A 20,681-nucleotide genomic window follows, 5' to 3' on the forward strand; every position below is an offset into this window, starting at 1 on the left:
CCTGTGGCGTACCCAGTATGCCTAATACCAGTAGCAATGATGGGTCTCATTCTCCTAACCCTGAAAGGGCCTTGAATATGGCACTTCTTAAAAAATCTCAGGGGCCTGCTCGAGGCAATCGATGAATAACAAGATGGTCGTGGTCCTGATTTTTGGCAGGGTGGGGGGTGTGTACAGGGTGGGTGGTCATGGCTGGTGGTGGTGCTCAGGGACCACTCTGGCGAGCCCTGGAAAGGCAGTGGGGGGATGATCTACGGGGTGCAGGAACTCAGATCCGCGTTGGCCACGTGCAAGGCAACTCGGCCCACCGTGCTCCCTCCTGAGCCGGCAGACCCCAACCCTCCTAAGGCCCCCCAAGGTGAGCGACCTCCTCGGACTCCTCCAAGCTCCAGCTGCGCCCGGGCCGCCGTCCAGAGGGCGGCCGGCGGCCCTTGGCCTCCCCCTGGCCGCAGCCCTCGACGGGCTCCAGCCGCGCGGGACGGGCGTGCAGCGGTGCAGCGGTGCAGCGGCCCCGTCCTCCCCGCGCAGCACCCGGAACCGACGCGCCCCGCGCTGCGTTTCCGGCCGGAGGGACCCGGCGGCGCACCCGGACATGGCCGCGCTGGTGCGGAGGGGCGCGCGGGGCCTGCTGCGGTGCGCGGACGCGGCGGCGACCCCGCGGAGGTGGCGACACAAGAAGAAATGGGTAAGGCGCCGCCGGGGGGCAGGGCGGGACCCGGGAGGGCGGCCTCGGCCCGCCGCTGCCCCGCGTGGGGGACACACACACACTCCTCCGGCCGGCCCGACCCCCGGCCCTGGCGGAGCGCGCGGGCCCCGCCCCTTCCGGCGCGTCGCGCGCGGGCCCCGCCCCTCCCGTGCGTCACGCGCCATCGGCCCTCCTCATAGGCCAGCGGCCGCCTGGCCCCGCCCCCGCCGCCCTGCAGCCCCGCCCCCGCTCCTCTGTGACGTCACGGCCGCGCGGCCCCCCGGGCTCCCGGTTACCCGCCCCGGGGCCGCGCCGCCGCCGCCGCCGCCGGCCTCCCGCCCCCTCCTCCCTCCCCTCCCCTCCTCGCCCTCCCCGGCCTCCGCCTCTCCTCCCGCCCCCCATGACCTCTTCCCCCCCCTTCCTCTTCGACCTCGCCGCCCCCCGCGCCCCCCCCCTTCGACGGCTGCGCCGGGGTCTCCCTCCTGCCCGGGTCCCCGCTGCTCCCCGGCAAAGGCCTCGGCGCCTTCCTGGCCCTCGAGCTGCCCCTGGCGCCCGGGAGCGGCTGCAGCGACCACCCCGCCGCCGAGAGCCCCCGCGCCTCCCCCAGCGCGCTCCGCAGGGACCCCCGCCGCCCCGCGCCCCCCGGGCTCGCCCCTCGTCCCCCGGGACCCCCGCCGCGGCCACCCCGAGGCCTGCCCGGGCTCGCCCGCCGCCTCGCCGTCCCCGCCGGCCTCCCCGCCGCCCCCGCAGGACCCCCGCGCCCGGGCCCCCATGCCGCTGAGCTCGCCCCCGCCCAGCCCCTGCTGCGAGCCGGCCGACCTCCTGGAGCTGGCGCCCGTCCGCTCCCGGAGCACCTACTGCGCCTGGGTCGGCCCCCCGAGGGCGGCGCGCACCCTCGACCCGCCCCCCTACTTCTACTGCTGCTACCCCCCGTCCGCGGCGGCCAGCCCGGCCGCCTCCCCCACGCTCGGCCACCGGCTCCCGGGGGCGCCCCCGCAGCATCCCGCCGAGCTCCTGGCCGCGCCCCTGCTCGCCCCTGCGCCCCCCAAGGCGGCCGACCCCGCCAGCGCGCCCCCCGCCCCCCTGGGGCCCCTGGGCGCGTGCCCCCTGGTCCCGGCCCCTGCGGCTCACGGGCCCTCGGCCACCGGCCTCCTGTCCCCGCTCCTGGCGCACCGGCCCGCGGTCCCGCCCGCCCTTTCCCAGCGGGTCCCGGAGGGCGCGCCCAGGAACCCCCCGCGGTTCGCCCCCTGGCCCGCGGGGAGGTGCTGCGCCGAGCTGCCCCTGGCCCCCGCCCCCGCCCCGCCCGGCGACGCCTTCTACCCCGGCCCCTTCAGGGCCCCGGACGCCTGCAAGCCCAAGCCGCAGGGTGACTTTCCGCCCGGGAAGGGCTGCTGCGACGCCCTGCTTCCCCAGGCCTGCCTGGCCCCCTGCGCCGGCTGTCCCCAGGAGGGTGCCTGCCACTGCTCCCTCCTGGCCCCGGGGTGCTCCCTGGAGGCCCTCGCGCCCGCGCCCGAGAACCCGTGTTGTGCCATCCTCCTCCCTCCTTGCCCGCCCGAGTCCCCGGAGCCCAGGAAGTCCGTCTTCGAGTCCCTCTTCTCCTGGGAGACCGCTGGGAACTCCTACATCTTTGTGAACCCAGCTGACACGATCGCCTGTCCCCCCTGTCCCCCCTGCCCCCCCTGCCCTCCGGAGCCCCCCCTGACTCTCTGCTCTCCCTGTCCTTATCCTGCCATCTTCCCCTCGCCCTTGTGCGCCCCGCTTGTGTCTCCACCCCTCTCACCTCCCTGCAGAAGCTATCATGATCCCCCTCTTCCTATCTCAGTTTGCACCCAAATGAAGTGCCCCAAGTCCGAGTCAAAGCAGTCGCGTGCTCCCCAAAAGTGTCGCTCCCTGGTCACCACTATTGTACACAGTACGGAAGAGCCCAAGCCCTCTGCTGCCAGTGCCTCCCCCTCACGTCCCTCCAATCCCCCTGGTTCTTGTACGGTGGCAGCCGTCACAACTTGCTCAAGTCCCTGCCCCGAAGAATGTCTCCAAGAGCCTACCTTGCCTTCCGTGGTCTCTAGGACCCTCAAAACTGTCATCCCCACCCCCACGTCCCTTCCCCTCTGCATTCCTTGTGAGCCTGTCATGCCCATCACTTACGCTCCTTGCAACCCCCAGGGAAGCCCCAGAGAAGCCACCCGTATCTATTCGATGGTTCCCCCCTCCGCTATTCCCTGCCCACTTCCTTGTTCTCTCGATCAGGCCATCTGCCCAGCGCCCATATGCTCTCCTTCTATCTGCCCAACTCCTGTATGCCCAGCTCCTGTCTGCCCACCTTCTATATGCCCAGCTCCTGTCTGCCCAACTCCTATATGCCCACCTCCTATATGCCCACCTCCTGTATGCTCACCACCTGTGTGCCCACCTCCTGTATGCCCACCTCCTGTATGTCCACCTCCTGTATGCCCACCTCCTGTATGCCCACCTCCTGTATGTCCACCTCCTGTATGCCCAACTCCTGTATGCCCAACTCCTGTATGCCCACCTCCTGTATGCCCACCTCCTGTATGCCCAACTCCTGTATGCCCAACTCCTTTATGCTCACCCTCTGCATGTCCGACTCCCGTGTGCCAGGTTCCCCTGTGCCCACCTCCGTGTCAGCCCATAGTGCCCCCTTGTGGCACGTCTTGTACTCCCAGAGACCCGCCCCAGTCGTATCGCCCGACTCTGGGTCCTCCATGTACCACCCACATCTATTCTTTTATTCCTTTGAGAACACCCTTTGACCCTCAGTGCTTACCGATTTCCTCCCGAACCCGGATCCAGCCTGACTCTATGCCCTGTGGCTTTCACGTCTACTCTGTGGCTCCCCGGGGCTCCCCTAAAGAGCCCCCTCAGGTCCCCTACAGCTGCCCTCTGCCTTCGCCCCTGAGATCCAACTGCACCATTCCCAGCTGCAGCACAACCGTTGTTGTCAGTGACTGCCAAGACACTGACAGCCAGAGCAGCAACCAAGACAAAGGCATGGGCCAGGATGAAGATCCCAACCTCCTTTGCCGAAGTCACAGTCAAAAGGACCTCCGGTTCAGCAGGAATGCGAACCAGAACAACCCCCATCCAGTCAGAAGCCGGAGCCATAGCAGTAATTCCCAAGAAAGCCTGAACCAGGATCAGAATGAGAATCTTACTGGCAGTAAGGATCAGAATTTTCAGTATGGCAAAGACAAAGGTTCGCACTGTAACGAAAGTGGGAGCCAAAGCAGGAATTTCAGAAATGGCAAAAAACATTGCAAGAACACGGGTACTTCCCAGGGCAGGAGTCCAAGCAAGAGTCCCCAGCGGGCCAGAGGCAATGCCCGGAGCAAGAGTCCCAAAAACAAGAAGTGAGGACCAGAGCAACAGTTCTGACCAGACCAAAACTCCAGAACAAAATTCATCAACAGTAGTAGTAACAGTAGCTGTCAAGGAAGCAAACCACAGTAGCACCAGGACCAACTTGGGACTCCAAAGCAGAGGTCTTCAAATTTGGCTTAGTTTACGTTTTTGCTCTTCAAGCCTGACTCGTGCTCCTCTCTGCTGCTCCCGTATAGTTAAAAAAAAAAAAAATTCCATCCTAGAAGTTTTGCATTTTGGTTTTGAGGTTCTACAAGCTCCTTTTCCCCGCCTTCAGGGAACTTGGAACTCACCCTGAGTCACTCCACACGGTGCCGAGTAGCGTCCTTTGGTGAGTGACCCTCATCCCACCAGATGTAGGGGCTGGAGAGAGAACACAGTAGTCAGCGTGATTGCCTTGCACGCAGCCAACCTGAATTTGATCATTGGCATCACATACGATTCCCTGAACCCAGTCAGGTGTGAGCCCCAGATAAAGACTTAAGAGTAAGCTCTGAACACTGCTGGGTCTGATCCAACACCTCCCCCCTGCCCCCCCCCAAAAAAAAAAGATGTGGTAGGTTGGAATTTCTTTGTATCCATCCTTGAGTATATCTGTTACGCTTACATAATCAGAGTCCTAAAAATGCTTTTCAAAATGGAAGGACTTGTTCATCCCTCCTGGCACTCCGGTGTTTGTCCAGCCTCCGCAGGTCCAGGAGTCCTCTCCTGAACAACTGTTCTCTTAAATTCCTCCTCCAGGGGTTTCCTCTTTCTTGCGATGCTGGCAGGTGAGCCCGCGTTGTGCTGAAGAGCTCCGGCTCCTTTGTCTTACGACCCCGAGACAGAAAGGTCCATTGCTCACCGATGCTTTTTTCCCACACTAGACGGCAGGTACAGACAGGAGGCCAAGGCGGCAAAGGTGGGCACTAACCAAATCCACATTCGCCACAGGGCTCCCGAGAGTGTGGTGGCATCGGGTCCTGGAAACCGAGGTCTGTTCTTTCCATTGCAGGCTGCCACCGAGCCCAAGTTTCCTGCCACTCAGCTGGCTCTGCAGAGCTTTGACGTGACGTACAGCGTGCAGTTTGGAGATCTGTGGCCATCGATCCGAGTCAGTCTTCTCTCCGAGCAGAAGTACGGCGCCCTGCTCAATAACTTTGCCGCCTGGGATCACGTGAGCGCTGAACTGGAGCGGCTGAATGCCAGGGACTTTGTGAGTGAGGCCGTGGCCCGTGGGGCCCCGGAGCCCGAGGCGGGGCACACGGAAGCGCCATCCTCCACTTCGAGGGGCTGCAGCCCAAACCTTCGATGCTTCACTTTTGCCAGAGGAGATGTCAGCCGATTCCCTCATGCCAGGTAGGATTTGGTCGTGTCATGGGTGGGTGTTTTGAGGGTCTGTTGCAGCAGAAAGGGAAAAAAAAAAACCACACCTCTGCTCTGTTTAATAGATATCAGTGTTGTTAATATTTACTGATATCTTACACGTTAGGCTTTTGTTTTGTTCTGTTTGTGTTAGGGCCACACCCAGCGATGCTCAGGGTTACTCCTGGCTCTGTACTCAAGAATTACTCTTGGAGGTGCTCTCAGGGTCATTTTTTTTTTTTTGGGGAGGGTGGGTCACACTAGGCATTGCTCAGGGGTTACTCCTGGCTCTGCACTCAGGAATTACTCCTGGCAATGCTCAGGGGACCATATGAGATGCTGGGGACTGAACCCTGGGTTCGCCGCATGCAAGGCAAATGCCCTCCCTGCTGTATTATCGCTCCAGCCCAGCTCTCAGGATCATATGGATGCTGGGGATAGAACCCAGATTGGCCGCATGCAAGGCAAATACCCTACATGCTCTCTTATCACTCCGGCCTGTGTTAGCATGTTAGGCATTTTTCTAAGTGCTGTGTGTGATCACCTTTGTTCTGCAAAGAGCCCCCTAAGGGCAATTTCTTGCCTTCCTCTATGGAGAGTAAGTGGGAGAGTCTTTAGACCCAGGCAGTCTTACTCCGGAACTTTCATTTTCACCCTGCTTTGCTATAGGAAACAATTTACAGCTAGGTTTGGCCCCAAAACCAAGAATAAGAAGGGACACTTGCCTAAGAAATGGCGCTTGTTGCTGGAGCGATAGCACAGCGGGGAAGGCGTTTGCCTTGCATGCAGCCGACCCGGGTTCAGTCCCCAGCATCTCATATGGTTCCCCAAGCACTAACTCCTGAGCATTGCTGGGTGTGACCCAAAAAATGGGGCTTGCCTTGGGACCTTTCAGAGTTAGTACCAGACCAGGAAAAAGAAAGAACATTTGGTCTTCTGATCCAATGACCAGATATATGTGAACTGGACTTTCAAACGCTAAACTGTGCATTAAAAATTAAGAAATGGAGGGGCTGGGGAGATGGTTCCATGTGGGGGGCCGGGGGAACACATGTCTGACATGCGATAGATTTCTGACACCACTCGTTCCCACCCCAGCACTGCTAATGGTTGTCTGGATCTCAAAAGTTATACTTTTTGTAGGAGGGGCTGGTCCTTAAAATCTACTCCCAGGTCAGTGCTGGGGGGCGGGGGTGGCATGCCTGCGTGCTCAGGGAACCCTGTGAGGTATCTTGCATACAAAGCATGTACTCCAACTCCTTAAGCTGTATCTCTGGCCTAAGTGTGTCTCATTTAAAGGACACGCAGGGGGTTGGAACAATAGCACAGCGGGTAGGCATTTGCCTTGCATGTGGCCAACCTGGGTTGAGTCCCAGCATCACTTGAGGGTCCCCTGAGTACCACCTGGGGTAATTCCTGAGTGCATGAGCCAGGAGTAACCCCTGTGTATCGCTGGGTGTGACACAAAAAGCAAAAATGAATTAAAAATAATAAAGGAAACACAGAAGGAAAGTTGCTGGAAATTAAGAATATGGGGATTGCTAAAATAATCAAACTCAGTGAACAGATTTAAGACATGACTAGGACAGCAGATCATACGGTGATGTGATGAGAAAGACAAGGAAGTCTGGGCCGGAGAGATAGTGCAGGAGTTGAGATGCCTGTTTAAAGAGCTCGCCACTCTTTGAATGATTCACTGCTCAGCAAAGTAAGTGAGAAAGAGATCCACACAAGTGGTGAAATCTGGTGAATTTTTAGAAATTCAAACCCAGTGGGCTAGAGCGATAGTACAGCTTGCCTTGCACATGGTCAACCTGGGTTCAATCCCATGGGTCCAGTAAGGTCCCTGAGAACTGTCAGAAGTGATTCCTGAGTGCAGACCAGGAGTGAGTCCTAAGCATCTACAGGTGTGACACAAAAAAACAAAGAATTCAAACTTAGAAAACCATCATCCTCCACACACACACAAAACCTACAAAGCTCTTTAAAAATGCTGGGAATGTGAGTCATTGATAAAAGCTCTTGCCTTCCAGTGTTTAATCCCTAACACCAAAAAAAAAAAAAAAACCCCTCAGGGCTGGAGTGATAGCATAGTGGGTAGGGCATTTGCCTTGCATGCGGCCACCAGTGTTCAATTCCCAGCATCCCATATGGTCTCTGGAGCACCATCAGGAGTAATTCCTGAGTGCATGAGCCAGAAGTAATCCTTGTGCATCACCAAGTGTGACCCAAAAAGAAAAAAAAAATTAAAAGTGATTATTATGAAGGAATAAAAACTTGGTGATTATTTATGAAGGAATAAAAACCTGATTAACATCCAACCTCATTAGTAAAACACTAAATTCTAAAATACTATGAAACCATGTCTTTTAATTCCTTAGTTTGGGGCTCAGAGATAGCTTAAGGGTGCTTTGAGGGGCATGCAAGCATGCCAGGGTTTTTTTTTTCTTTTTGGGTCATACCTGGCGATGCACAGGGGTTACTCCTGGCTCATGCACTCAGGAGTTACTCCTGGCGGTGCTTGGGGGACCATATAGGATGCCGGGAATCGAACCCGGGTTGACTGCATGCAAAGCTAACGCCCTACCTTTGGTGCTACTGCTCCAGCCTCGAATTCCAGGGTTTTCAATCTCCAGTTTTGCAAGGTCCCCTCAGTACTGCCAGGAACAATCCCAGAGCACTGCTGTATGTGACCCTAAAGCCAAAAATAAGAATATTGCAAGCTCGGTGATCGGAGTAAAGGGCCCCCGTTTTAAGAGAGAGAAGAACCGCAGCCCCTCTCTGATGAAATAACTTTGAGACCTGAAGGGAGGGAGTTAATGAGGACTTTGGGGGCAGACGGTAAAGCAGCTACAAAAAGCTGGAGACAGGAGTCTGTGTGGCTTGATTAATGATCCAAATGGCTAACGTCATGACCGGAACGATAGTACAGCGGGCAGGGCACTTACTTCGAATACAGCCGACTCAGGTTTGATCCTTGACACCCCACATGGTCCTCTGATGCCCACCAAGAGTGATCTGAGCGCAGAGCCAGTAGTGAGTACCGCTGGGTGTGGCCCACAGACAAAGCTGTTGCTCTGGCCGCATTGGCAGTGAATGGGTAAGTGAAAAATCTGTGAGCCAGAGGCGAACTTTTACCGAGTAGCCCCTCAAGGCACGGACTTTCCTGGGTCTCCTGGTCTAGAGTTCGACTCAAAGGCGATCTTCTTTCCTCTAGGCTTGGCAGCCTGGGTGTCATGGACTACTACCTGATGGACGCCGCCTCCTTGCTGCCTGTCCTGGCTCTCGACCTCCAGCCCGGTGACACTGTGCTTGACCTATGTGCAGCGCCTGGAGGGAAGACGCTGGCATTGCTTCAGACTGGTTGTTGCCGTAAGTCCGAGGCGTCGTGGGTAAGGGAGGGGCTTTACCTCACCACCCTGAGTGAGGAGTGCGAGGTCCCAGAGTCGAGGGAAGGTGCTGGAGCGACAGTACAGCGGGGAGGGCATTTGCCTTGTACGAGGCTGACCTGGGTTCGATCCCCGGCATCCTGCATGGTCCCCTAAGTACCGCCAGGAGTAATTCCTGAGTGCAGAGCCAAGAATAACCCTTGAGCTTCTCTGGGTGTGACCCAAAAAGCAAGCAAACAAACAAAAAGTTGGAGGGAGGGAGTTTGTGCTTGCCTACTGATCTACTAGTATTTTCTCCCTTTTTATTTATTTTTTATTCAGGTACCATAATTCTCAAAGATTTTTTTTTTCCTTGCTTTTTGGGTCACACCCGGCGATGCACAGGGGTTACTCCTGGCTCTGCACTCAGGAGTTACTCCTGGCGGTGCTCAGGGGACCATATGGGATGCTGGGAATCAAACCCGGGTCAGCCGCATGCAAGGCAAATGCCCTACCTGCTGTGCTATGGCTCCAGCCCATCCCGTATGGTCAAAGATTTTAATACCAGTTTAAGGCATTCAGTGTTCTGACTCCAAACCCACCACCAGTGAACGCGAGGGTGTTTTTCTGTGTGAGGATTTTTTCCTTTCTCTGTCAGCTGACCTGAAATGGTTCTCAGCAGATCCAGGTCTCCGAGGGCACATTTATCAGGACTCTGATCGGGCTACAAATTACTTCTCCACATCCGTTATTCCTTTTTGGTTTTCCAGCCAGCTCAGCGGTGCTCTGGGATCAGAGCCTGCCTGGGCTCATGGACCGTATGTGGTATTGGGGATTGAACCCAAACCTGCTGTGCTGTTTCTCTGGCCCTTTACTCTTTGGAAAACTTAGATCCTTTTCCTTCTCCGGATGGTTAGGAGCTCTGCTTGACCACACTCACTCCCTAAGTTGTGCATAGACGCGGCTTTCTGGAATTCTTCCTGGGGCCTAATGTTCTTCAACTGCCTCCCACGGCTTTCTTTTGCCCGAATAACCTTTTGTCTTTGGTGCTGCTGCTGCTTCTGCTCCCTTCTTCCTTCTTCCTCCTTCTTTCTCCTCCTTCTTCCTCCTTCCTCTTTCCTTTTTTTCAGTTTTGGGGCCATGTTCAGCATGGGACTCAGTTCTTGGGGCATATGCTGTTCCAGAGATCAAACCTGGACCTCCACTTGCAGAGCATCCACTGTATTTTCCCGTCCCACTCATGTCACCTTTTCTCTCTAAAATCGTGTTTCTCGGCTGGAGGCCAGATGGCCCCTTTCGCCCCCCTCCCCACCCCTCGAATATTCCTAGGGGGCTGTAGGTGAAAATTTCATAACTGGGGCTCCTAGCACTACACTAGGGGTCAACTGGCTATTCGTGCAGTGAAGCGCTCTGCTCAAGTGTGCCATCTTCTGAAATTTTGCCTTGTCACACTCTGGCCAGTTGAAAAGAGATGTCTGTCTCCAGTCAGTTGCGTTGACCTTGCGAGTGTGAGCACATTAACCTGGCATCAGAGCTGTCTCTCTCCAGGATTCTGAATTCCTGAGTCAGGGAGGGAGCTCAGCAATAGATACTTTGCCTTGCGTGCGTGAGATGCTGGGTTTGATCTCCAGCACACACACACACACACACACACACACACACACACACACACACTATGGATTCCCATGGGTGGATGAAAGGGTCAGTTGTAGGGTTGCACTCTTTCAGTGGGATTTGCAAGTGTTATGGGTGTGGTGCTCCTGAGGGCTGTGGTCACTTCCTAGCTTTGGTGCTCACTTACTTTTAGTTGGGGTACTAATGGGGTCGCACTTCACCTGTTTATGGTGTTTACACATACCTGGATGCTGGACAACTGGAAATATCTTGTGGTTCTGGGGTTCACAGCACATCTGCCAGGGTCAGGCTCAGTATGTGTGTAACACCAGGGATTTGAACTTGTGAGCATGTAATTGCAAGACAGGCATTCTGAGCCATTTGTCATCCGTCTTGCAGTGATTTTTTTCTTACAGTAGAGCAAAGCAGGATACTTCTTGAACATATATATATATATATTTTTTTATTTATTTTTTTTTAATTTTGGGCCACACCTAAGAATTCTCAGGGCTTACTCCTGGCTCTGCACTCGGGAATTACTCCTGGAGGTGCTCAGGAGACTAGCGCGCTGGGGATCAAACTTAGGTTGGCCACGTGCAAGACAAGCACCCTATCTCCTGTACTATCTTTCCAGCTCCAGAAATTTTTATTTTTTGTTTTTGTTTTTTTTTTAGTTTTTTTTGGCTTTATGGGTCACACCCAGTGAAGCTCAGGGGTTCCTCCTGGCTCTGCACTCATGAATTACTCCTGGCGTTGCTTGGGACCATGTGGGATGCTGGGGATTGAACCTGGGTCGGCCGCTTGCAAGGCATACTAGATACCATACTGTACACCATATTATTGCTCCAGCCCCTTGTTTTGTTTTATTTTGGGGCCACACCCAGTGTTGCCCAGGGCTTACTCCTGGCTTTGTGCTCGAGGGATCACTCCTGGTTGGCTTGGGGCAATATGGGGAGTCAGGGACAGAACCTGGGTCAGCTGCATGCAGCATCCTACCTGCTGTGCCATTACTCTGGCCCCTCTCGAGTCCATGCCTTGTCGCAAAGGGAAAAGGGCATATAGAGGGCAGATCAGAATGAGTTTACTTACGTGTAATAGATCAGTTGCCTTAGAGAAGAAAAGTTGGCGAAACTGGGCTGGTGAATAGATCAAGTGGTAGAACACCTTCCTTCCTTGCACGTGCAAGGCCCCGGGTTGAGCCCCTCTTACTGTATGCCTCTCATTCCCAGCACTGCTGAAATCATGCAATAGTAATTTTTTTATTGGATCAGAAAGAGAGTACAGGGCTTCCCTGAGCACAGGGCCAGGTGTAAGCCCTGACACAACTGGGTGTCCTCCCGCAAAAGCATACTTATAGTGGGGCTGGAGCGATAGCCTAGCGGTTAGGGCGTTTGCCTGGCATGCGGCCGACCCAGGTTTGATTCCCAGCATCCTATATGGTTCCCCGAGCACCGCCAGGAGTCATTCCTGAGTGCAGAGCCAGGGGTAACCCCTGTGCATCGCCAGGTGTGACCCAAAAAGCAAAAAAAAAAAAAAAAGAACATCTGAAAGGGTTTGAGGTATAAGATTGCATGTAGGTATGATTGCTCTTTTACAGAGGTAAAGCATTTCAACGATGGAGGCAGTTCTCTTGGGGGAATTAATTCGAGGAGACATTCTGTCTCCCAGGGCTATACGAAGAGATTCTCTCAGGAGTGACAAGCATTATATTGCTTTTTTTGTCTTTTCCTAGCTACTAGCAAATATTAAACAATTAAATTTACGTAGCACAGTGTTAGGGCATTTGCCTGGCACGTGGCCGGCCTGGCCTACCCAGGTTTGTTTCCTCCGCCCCTCTTGGAGAGCCCAGCAAGCTACTGAGAGTATCTCGCCCGCATGGCAAAGCCTGGCAAGCTACCCGTGATGTATTCATATGTCAAACACAGTAACGGCAAATCTCACGATGGAGATGTCACTGGGCCTGCTCGAGCAAATCGATGAACAACGGGAGGACAGTGCAATGCAGTGCTTATTAATACTTGCAGTTAAGGTGTTCTGCCACTCGAGCCATTCACCAGCCCAGATTAATCAACTCTGTTCTCCTTGGTAAAGTTTGCTTTTGTGTTCTGGGTCATACCTGGTGGAGCTAAGGGCTTACTTCTGACTCTGTGCTCAGGGATTACTTCTAGCAGGGCTCAGGGGACCATATGAGGTTCTGGGGATCAAAACCAGGTTGGATACATTCAAGACAAGCACTCTAGAGAGGCCTGGGGTGATAGCAGAGCGGGTAGGGCATTTGCCTTGTACATGACTGACACAGGTTCAATCCCTGGCATCCCTCTGGTCCCCTGAACACCTCCAGAGGTAATTCCGGAGTAACGCCTGAGCATTGCAGGTGTGACCCAAAAATACAAAAAGGAAAAAAGAAGACAAGCAGCCTACCCGCTGAACTATCACTGTGGCCCTATGAAGTTTTTTGTTTTGTTTTTCTTTTAAGCCACACTTGGCTGTGCTCAGAGTTCAGTCATGAGAATTGACTTTCCTGATGTACTTGTCTGGCCCTTCTGAAGTTTATTTCTTTTTTTAAAATTTTTTATTAGTGAAACACCATGAGGTACAGTTGCAGACTTACAAATTTTTGTGCTTGGGTTTCAATGATACAATGACCCAATACCCATCCCTCCACCAGTGCCCATTTCCCACCACCACGGGTCCCAGTATCCCTCCCACCCCCCATCCGAAGTTTATTTCTTAATACAGCCATTTAGAGTACAATTATACGGCCTGTAGCCATTTATAATACAATTCCTGTCAAAATTGCAATGCCATTTTTTAGAAATAGAATTAGAAAACAAAGTTCTTGGGCTGGAATGATAGTCCAGTGAGTAGGGTACTTGCCTTGCACGCAGCTGACCTGAGTTTGATCCCAGTATTCCATATGGTCCCTCCCCTTTGCATCACCAGGAGTGACACTAAGCACTGTGAGGTGTGGCCAGAAAATGCAATAAATGGGGAAAGACAAAATCCTAAAATGCATACAATTTATACCTACAGGCAATCTTGCTGCTAATGATCTTTCAACTTCCCGAACCAGCAGACTGCAAAAGGTCCTTCATAACTATGTGCCTCAAGGTTTCAGGGATAGGAATCGAGTTCGAGTCACTTCGTGGGATGGCAGGAAGTGGGGAGAACTCGAGGGGGACACCTATGACCGGGTAAGTCATTCTTGACTGGAGACATCCAGCGAGTCAAATCTGATCTCCCCATTCTCAGCCTTAAAACTTAGACCTAAATTCAGCCCCAGATTTAGAACCTCAGGGTGCTCAAACTTCTGTTTGAGCACGTAGGGCTGTGTCTCGATCTCGCTGGCTTTCCATGTATGATTCTGAGAAAACAGCCTGTGATGCTGTCGCTTCAATTTAGATGACCAGCTGCTGTCATCGTTAGTGAACAAGACTGTGGGAAATAAGTTTTCGGACGTTTTCTCAACTCACTTAGGTTTCTGTATTTTTGGATCACATTCAGCAGTGCTTGTAGAGTGACTCCTGGCTCTGTGTGGGGCATGCTTCCGGCAGTGCTCAGGGGACCGTGCAGTGCTGGGGATCCAACCCAGAGCCGTAGCGCACAAAGCATGTGCTCAGCCCTCTGAACTCTGACCTTTAACTCACGCAGTTGCTCAGAACAGACCCAGGTTTGATCCCCTGGATCCCATATGATTCTCTGAGCACTGCCAGGAGTGATTCCTGAGCGCAGAGCCAGGAGTAACTCTTGAGCATTGCTGGGTGTGAACTCCCAGCCCCCCTAAAATTGTCACGAAATATTAAGAAGCTGATTTTATTTTTGTGTGGGAGGAACAGCAATACACATCTGGCAGTATACCAGGGGCCCTCACTCTTGGTGATTCTCAGAGTGAACATAGAATTAGAGATTGAACCTAGAGCAGCTGCGTGGAAGGCATGTACTCGAGCTCTTTGAGCCATCGCCCCAGCCCGTGTTTATTTCTTTTTGTCTTTGTTGGGTCATACCCAGTTACGGGCTGGAGCCATAGCACAGCGGCAGGGCGTTCGCCTTGCACGCAGCCAACATGGCCGACCCGAGTTCGATTCCTCCGCCCCTCTCGGAGATCCCGGCAAGCTCCCGAGAGTATCTCGCCCGCACGGCAGAGCCTGGCAAGCTCCCCGTGGCGTATACGATATGCCAGACACAGTAACAACAAAGTCTCCAGTGGAGACGTTACGGGGCCCACTCGAGCAAATCGATGATCAACGGAAGGACAGTGACAGTGACAGTGACCCAATTATACTCAGGGGTTACTCCTGGCTCAAACCTATGTTGGCCACATGTGAGACAAATGTCCTGCAAACTGTGCTATTGCTCTGGCCCCAATTTTTAAATTAATTTTTGTTGTTTTGTTTTTGTTTTTGGGCCACATCTGGAAGTGCACAGGGCTTACTTGTGGTTCCGCACTCAGGAATTACTACTGGCAGGCCCAGGGGACCATATGGGATGCTTGAGATCGAACCCAGGTCAGCTGCGTGCAAGGCAAGCACTTTACCTACTGTTTTATCTCTCTAGCCCTTATTTTTACTGTTTTGCTTTTTGCGTGGGCTGGAGCGATAGCACAGCGGTAGGGCGTTTGCCTTGCACGCGGCCAACACGGCCAACCCGAGTTCGATTCCTCCGCCCCTCTCGGAGAGCCTGGCAAGCTGCCGAGAGTATCTCGCTCACATGGCAAAGCCTGGCCAGCTCCCCGTGACGTATTCGATATGCCAAACACAGTAACAACAAAGTCTCACGGTGGAGACGTTACTGGGCCCGCTCAAAAAAATCGATGAACAACGGGAGGACAGTGACAGTGACAGTGCTTTTTGCGTGGGCTGGAGCCATGGCACAGCGGGTCGGGCATTTGCCTTGCACGCAGCCAACCTGGCCGACCCGAGTTTGATTCCTCCGCCCCTCTCGGAGAGCCCGGCAAGCTACCGAGAGTATCTCACCCGTACGGCAGAGCCTGGCAAGCTCCCCGTGACGTATTCGGTATGCCAAACACAGTAACAAGTCTCACAATGTTACTGGGCCCGCTCGAGCAAAATCGATGAACGACGGGAGGACTGTGATCAGTGCTTTTTGCGTCAGACCTGGCTCTACTCGGGGCCTGCTCTTGTTCTGCACTCAGGGATCACTCCTGGTGGTGCTCGGGGGATTATATGTGGTGCCAGAATTCAGACCCAGATCGGCTGTTTGCAAGGCTAGTGCCTTACCAGTTGTACTCTCTCTCCAAGGCGACTTTTTGTTTTGGGGCCACGCCCAGTGATGCTCAGGGCTTACTCCTGACTGTCTTCAGGGATTACTTCTAAAGGGGCTTGAGAGACTATCTGAGGTACCAGGGATCAAACCTGTGTGCAAAGCAAGTGCCCTGCCTGCTAGAGTATCTCTCTGGCCCCATGTATGTTTTTTAAAAATAGGAACAACATTGGGCCAGAATGATAGTGTAGCAGGTCGGACTGAGATGGAATTCTCTTTTTTTTTTTTAAGTTTAATTTGTATTTTGGATTATACTGAAAAATGGTCTATATGTGTTTAAAGTTTTGATAGAGATCACTAAATTGCATTCTCTGGAGGTTAAACCCGTTTCATTTCTCAAGTGGTTGGTTCCTCAATCAACCATTTCTCGGAGTCTTGATGTGACCCAAGTGGTAGAGAACATTTATGCTCTACAACCCAGCTCTGACTCTCCATCCCACTTTTGGGGCCTTCGGCCACAGCTGGAGGTGCTCGGGAGTGAATCTGACAGTGCTCAGGGGATCATCTATGGTGCTGGGGATCTAAACCAGGATCGGCATAGTATGCAGGCAAGCGCATTTTTTGGTTATGATTTTGGGGCCACCACACCCAATGGTTACTTGTGGCTGTGTGAACAGGGATCACTCCTGGTGGTGCTTGGGACCTAATCTGGTACCAGGGATTGAGCTGGAATCAGGCATTGAGTCTGGGTTGGTTGCATACAAGGCAAGCAACCTTGTATAAACTATATCTCTCTGGCCCAAGCCAAGCACCTTAACCCCCCTATATTATTTCTCTGGGCCCCTGTTTCTTTGCCAGTGAGGGGGTACACCTCATGCTTCTGGTACTCCTAGTCTGGGCTCAGGGGTTACTGATGGCAATGCTTGGGAACCATGTGGTGGGGATCAAGCCACAATTAGTTGCATGCAAGTCAGTGCCTTAACCCCTGTAGTCTCCTGCTCCCATTTTATGTTTTTTTTTTCTTTTTGAGTTACACCCAGCCGATGCTCAGAGGTTACTCCTGGCTCTGCACTCAGGAATCACTCCTGGCGGTGCTCGGGGGACCCTATGGGATGCTGGGAATCGAACCCGGGTCAGCGCGTGCAAGGCAAATGCCCTACCCGCTGTGCTATTGCTCCAGCCCCGGTTTTTGTTTTTTGTTTTTTTAACTGCAGTTCCAGAGCCAGCTCAGAGAACAAGAACATATACTTGGCATGTAGGAGTTCGAGGCCTGATCCCTGGCACTGCATGATCCCCTGAGAGCCACTGGAGTCGCCTCTAAACACTTAGAGGATGATCCAGACACACCAGTTAAACCAGAACAACAATAGGTACCAAATTGTCAAGGGCCAAGCCAAGGAATGAGCCCCAAGGAACCAAAGACTTCTTTCTAGGATGATGCCATTTAATTATAGTCATTTGTGTGTTGTTGGTTACACCCAAGTGCTTATCAAGTTAAAGTGTGAGTCTCCTCACATACTGTGTAATGGGTAGGTGGTCAGAGAGAACACCTACACAAGCTGGAGGAAGGAGCCTGGAGGAGTCCTAATACTTTGCCCTTGACCCTTCTGGGCAGGTGCTGGTGGATGTGCCCTGTACCACAGACCGGCACTCCCTCTTCGAGGAGGAGAACAACATCTTTCAGAGGTCGAGGAAGAAGGAGCGGCAGATGTTGCCTCTGCTGCAGGTGCAGCTTCTCGCGTGAGTGAGGGCTTCATAACGACTCAGGACTTGTGCAGGAGGGCCGCGAGGGGCTTGGGGAACGGGGGACCGAAGCCCTTGCCGCAGCCGTCCTCAGAGAATGGCTGGCCATCTGCCTGCTGGATTGTCCCGTAGGGCCACATTTCTCAACTCAGCCCCCGAGATGTTTCACGAGGGCCACGAGTGGAAGTCATGCAGAGGGGGCCCGGGGGTGGTGGCGTGGCACCGCATGAGAGCAGGGGACCAACTAGTAGGACAGGAGGACCGCGGGAAGGCAAGAAGGCCAGAAAGAAGGCAGAAACACTGCTTTTGATGTCCCATTTATTGGTAGGACATGCCTAGTAGGGTGAACCGCACAGACTCACTTAAGCCATATTCCCTCCAGGGTAGCCCCAGTGTCGGCGGGTAGTAGGAATATGAGAAGCAGATACTGGAATCAAGGCTCTGCATGCTGGACTGAGGACTCAGTCCCGAGCCACTGTCGGGTTTGGGTCCCTGTCCGTGTCAGAGTATGGGTCATTGTTTCCAGAAGGCTTCTTGGAAAATTCCGCCCGCTGAGGAAGGCAGGTTCTTCTTCGAGAATGACCTTCTAGGCAGTGTCAGTACGGAAGGAGCGTTAGAGATTGCATATTGCAGCTACAATCCCATAGTAGCCTCCCCTGTTCATGTTTCTAGTTTCTTCTATTGCCCGTCTGCTGGGAACTCAGGAGTCACTGCTTCTTTTTTTTTGGGGGGGGGTTACACCTGGCGACGCATAGGGGTTACTCCTGGCTCCGCCCTCAGGAATTACTCCTGGTGTTGCTCCGGGGACCATATGGGATGCTGGGAATTGAACCCGGGTCGGCCGCACGCAAGGCCAACGCCCTACCCATTGTCCTATGGCTCCAGCTCCAGGAGTCACCACTTCTTTCTCTTCCTGGTTCCAGGGCTGGACTCCTTGCCACCAAACCCGGAGGCCATGTTGTCTATTCAACCTGCTCACTCTCACACCTGCAGAACGAGTATGTGGTACAAGGCGCCGTCGAGCTGCTGGCCAATCAGTACAGCATCGAGGTTCAGGTGGCCGACCTGAGTCCCTTCCGAAAGCTTTTCACGGACACGTTTTCTTTCTTCCCATCCTGCCGGGTTGGCGAGCTGGTAATCCCAAACCTCACGGCCAATTTTGGGCCTATGTACTTCTGTAAAATGCGCAGACTGCAATAAACAGCATCACCTTCGGCTGTAGAAGGCCAAAGGTATGTTTTCCTGGACTCTCCAGAAACAGACCAGTGGCGGAGATGCGCTCTGGATCCTGGCTCTCGGACGATCAAGTCTTTCCTGGGTAGCTTTCAGCAGCAGTCGGAGTTTTTCTGTCCTGCTGTCCAGTTGTGGCACATCAACAGGTTTCTCACTCGCCCACTCAGCCTCCGTCTCCAAGCCTGCTCTGGGGGTACCTGCCTGATCAGGGGCTTAAGAAGACAGGCCTGACAGCAGGCCTTCATGCTGCGCTATAAAAATCGGAAAGAAGAATTTGACCAGTGCAACTGCTTGTGCTGCTAAGAGCCGGGGCTGCAGCTGGGGGCCTCGTGTTGTTCAAACTCTGTTCCTTTTGTACCAGCAACTGCCACTACCTACTGTCTGTACACCCAAAAGCCCGGGGCTCAGCCCAATTTCAGCCCTTCTCCCACTTGAGGGGAATTCTGTCTGCATTGTAAGTCTTAAGACCCATGGATCCGAATAAGCCTACCTGGTCTCTCCCTATGGCTCTTGAGCTAATTTAAGGAGTAAGGAAAGATGTTAAGCCCACGCTTATTAATCTGTTTACTTACATGGAGAAAGTTCTCCTGAGCTAAGTAATTCCGTTACTGGCAACAACTGCTGCCTAAATCTGGCTGAAGAGCTCCTCTGCCTCAAGCCTGGGGCTCTCTTTTGTGTATTTGTTCGTTCCACCAGCAAGTATGCCTGAGGGAGTGTAGCTGGAAGAGCTGGAGAATGGGCGTTGGCATCGCGGGAGAGAAGATCACCCTCAGCCCGTGGAGTTGGAGCCTCATGTTTGCTTTCTCCAAACATTTTGCCTATCATCTGTTTACTTGTTTTGCTTTAAAACAACAACAACCAAAAAAAAAAAAGAGCAAGAAAAATCAAAGCGATTGTTGAACCCTCTTGCCAGTTCTGTGACTTTCAAATCAGGCCGTTTATCTCCTAGCATCATAGGTCTCACCACCTCCCAAGTGTGTGTGATGTGCTGGTCACGTTTCTTTGGTGACTCTGGCACAAAGAAGGTAGCTACTGCTGTCGGGAATATTAAAGTTTGCTTATGGCCACTCGAAGACACTGCCTTGTTCATTGCTGTTTGGGGAACAACGGTGGGGCTGCTTCCTGCTGGGTACTCAGGTCGCTCAGGGACCAGGTGATACGGGGGATCAAAGCTGGTGTGTCTGTGTGCAAAAGCATCTGTCCCTCACTTTAAGCCATCTCCCTGGCCCTGGTTTTATTAAAATGTGGGGGTCTAAAGCATTGGTCCTTGTGAGAGAGGTTGCATAAGTTTAGGGTTCTCATATTCCCGGTTGTTCCCTATTTGGTGAGGAGCTTGGAGCTACTAGTGAGTTGCTCAGGTCAGGGCTCCTGAGCTCGCAGGAGGACAGCAGGTGCTCCAGCCCCTGAAGCCACCTCCCTGGCACTGGTTCTTCTTTCTCTTTCCTCATCTTTCCTGTCATTTTCTTCTTTTTTTTTCATTTTTTATAATTTTATTTGAGTCACCGTGAGAGCAGTTACAAAGCTTTCGGGTCTAAGTCTCGGTCATACAATGAAACACCCAGACCTTCACTGGTGCCCATTCTCCACCACCAAAAACCCCAGTATGCCCCCATCCCACACCCTCCCCCTGCCTGTGGGGCAGATGATTTCCACATTACTCTCTGTACTGTGATCATATTCAGTATTTCGACACATTATTTGAGATTTTATCCCAACACTCAGATATGCTGAAAAGGCAACAGTAGACAATTTGTGTTCTATTGCTGGTTTTGAAAAACATATGATGTTGCGTGGCTGCAGTAGGGCCATGTGATTTTGAAATTTCGAAATTTTAACACAAATCTGGAGGGATTTCTGCCAAAAGCCACTGGGTTTCGAGATCTGCTCCTGAGTCTTTGGGATCATGACTGTTGAGCTGCTTGATCAGGAGCCAGAGAGGCTGTTCGTGGGCGATGACTTGGGGTCTTGTTGGGGTGGGGAGGACAGGCCCGGCTCCACCCCATCCCGTGAAGCCCAGCAAGTTTCGTCACTGCAAGCCCAAGCTTGACTGTACAATGGCCTCTGGAAGATGGTGGCCACTGAGCCGCCAGGGGGAA

At 53.5% G+C, this 20,681-nt stretch overlaps 1 protein-coding gene across 1 annotated transcript; it reads left to right on the forward strand.

The window, feature by feature from the left end:
- Positions 1–591: 591 nt before the first annotated feature.
- NSUN4 (NOP2/Sun RNA methyltransferase 4) lies at positions 592–19,658 on the forward strand. The gene is made up of 6 exons (XM_056130894.1): positions 592–685; positions 5,058–5,401; positions 8,625–8,779; positions 13,423–13,583; positions 17,225–17,349; positions 18,276–19,658. The coding sequence occupies exons 1-6, from the start codon at positions 593–595 to the stop codon at positions 18,550–18,552; spliced, it is 1,155 nt and encodes a 384-aa protein (XP_055986869.1). The 5' UTR covers position 592; the 3' UTR covers positions 18,553–19,658.
- The last annotated feature ends 1,023 nt before the right edge of the window (positions 19,659–20,681 follow it).

The sequence above is a fragment of the Sorex fumeus genome, unplaced genomic scaffold (assembly GCF_029834395.1).
Source record: "Sorex fumeus unplaced genomic scaffold, SorFum_2.1 ptg000082l, whole genome shotgun sequence".
NCBI lineage: Eukaryota > Metazoa > Chordata > Mammalia > Eulipotyphla > Soricidae > Sorex > Sorex fumeus.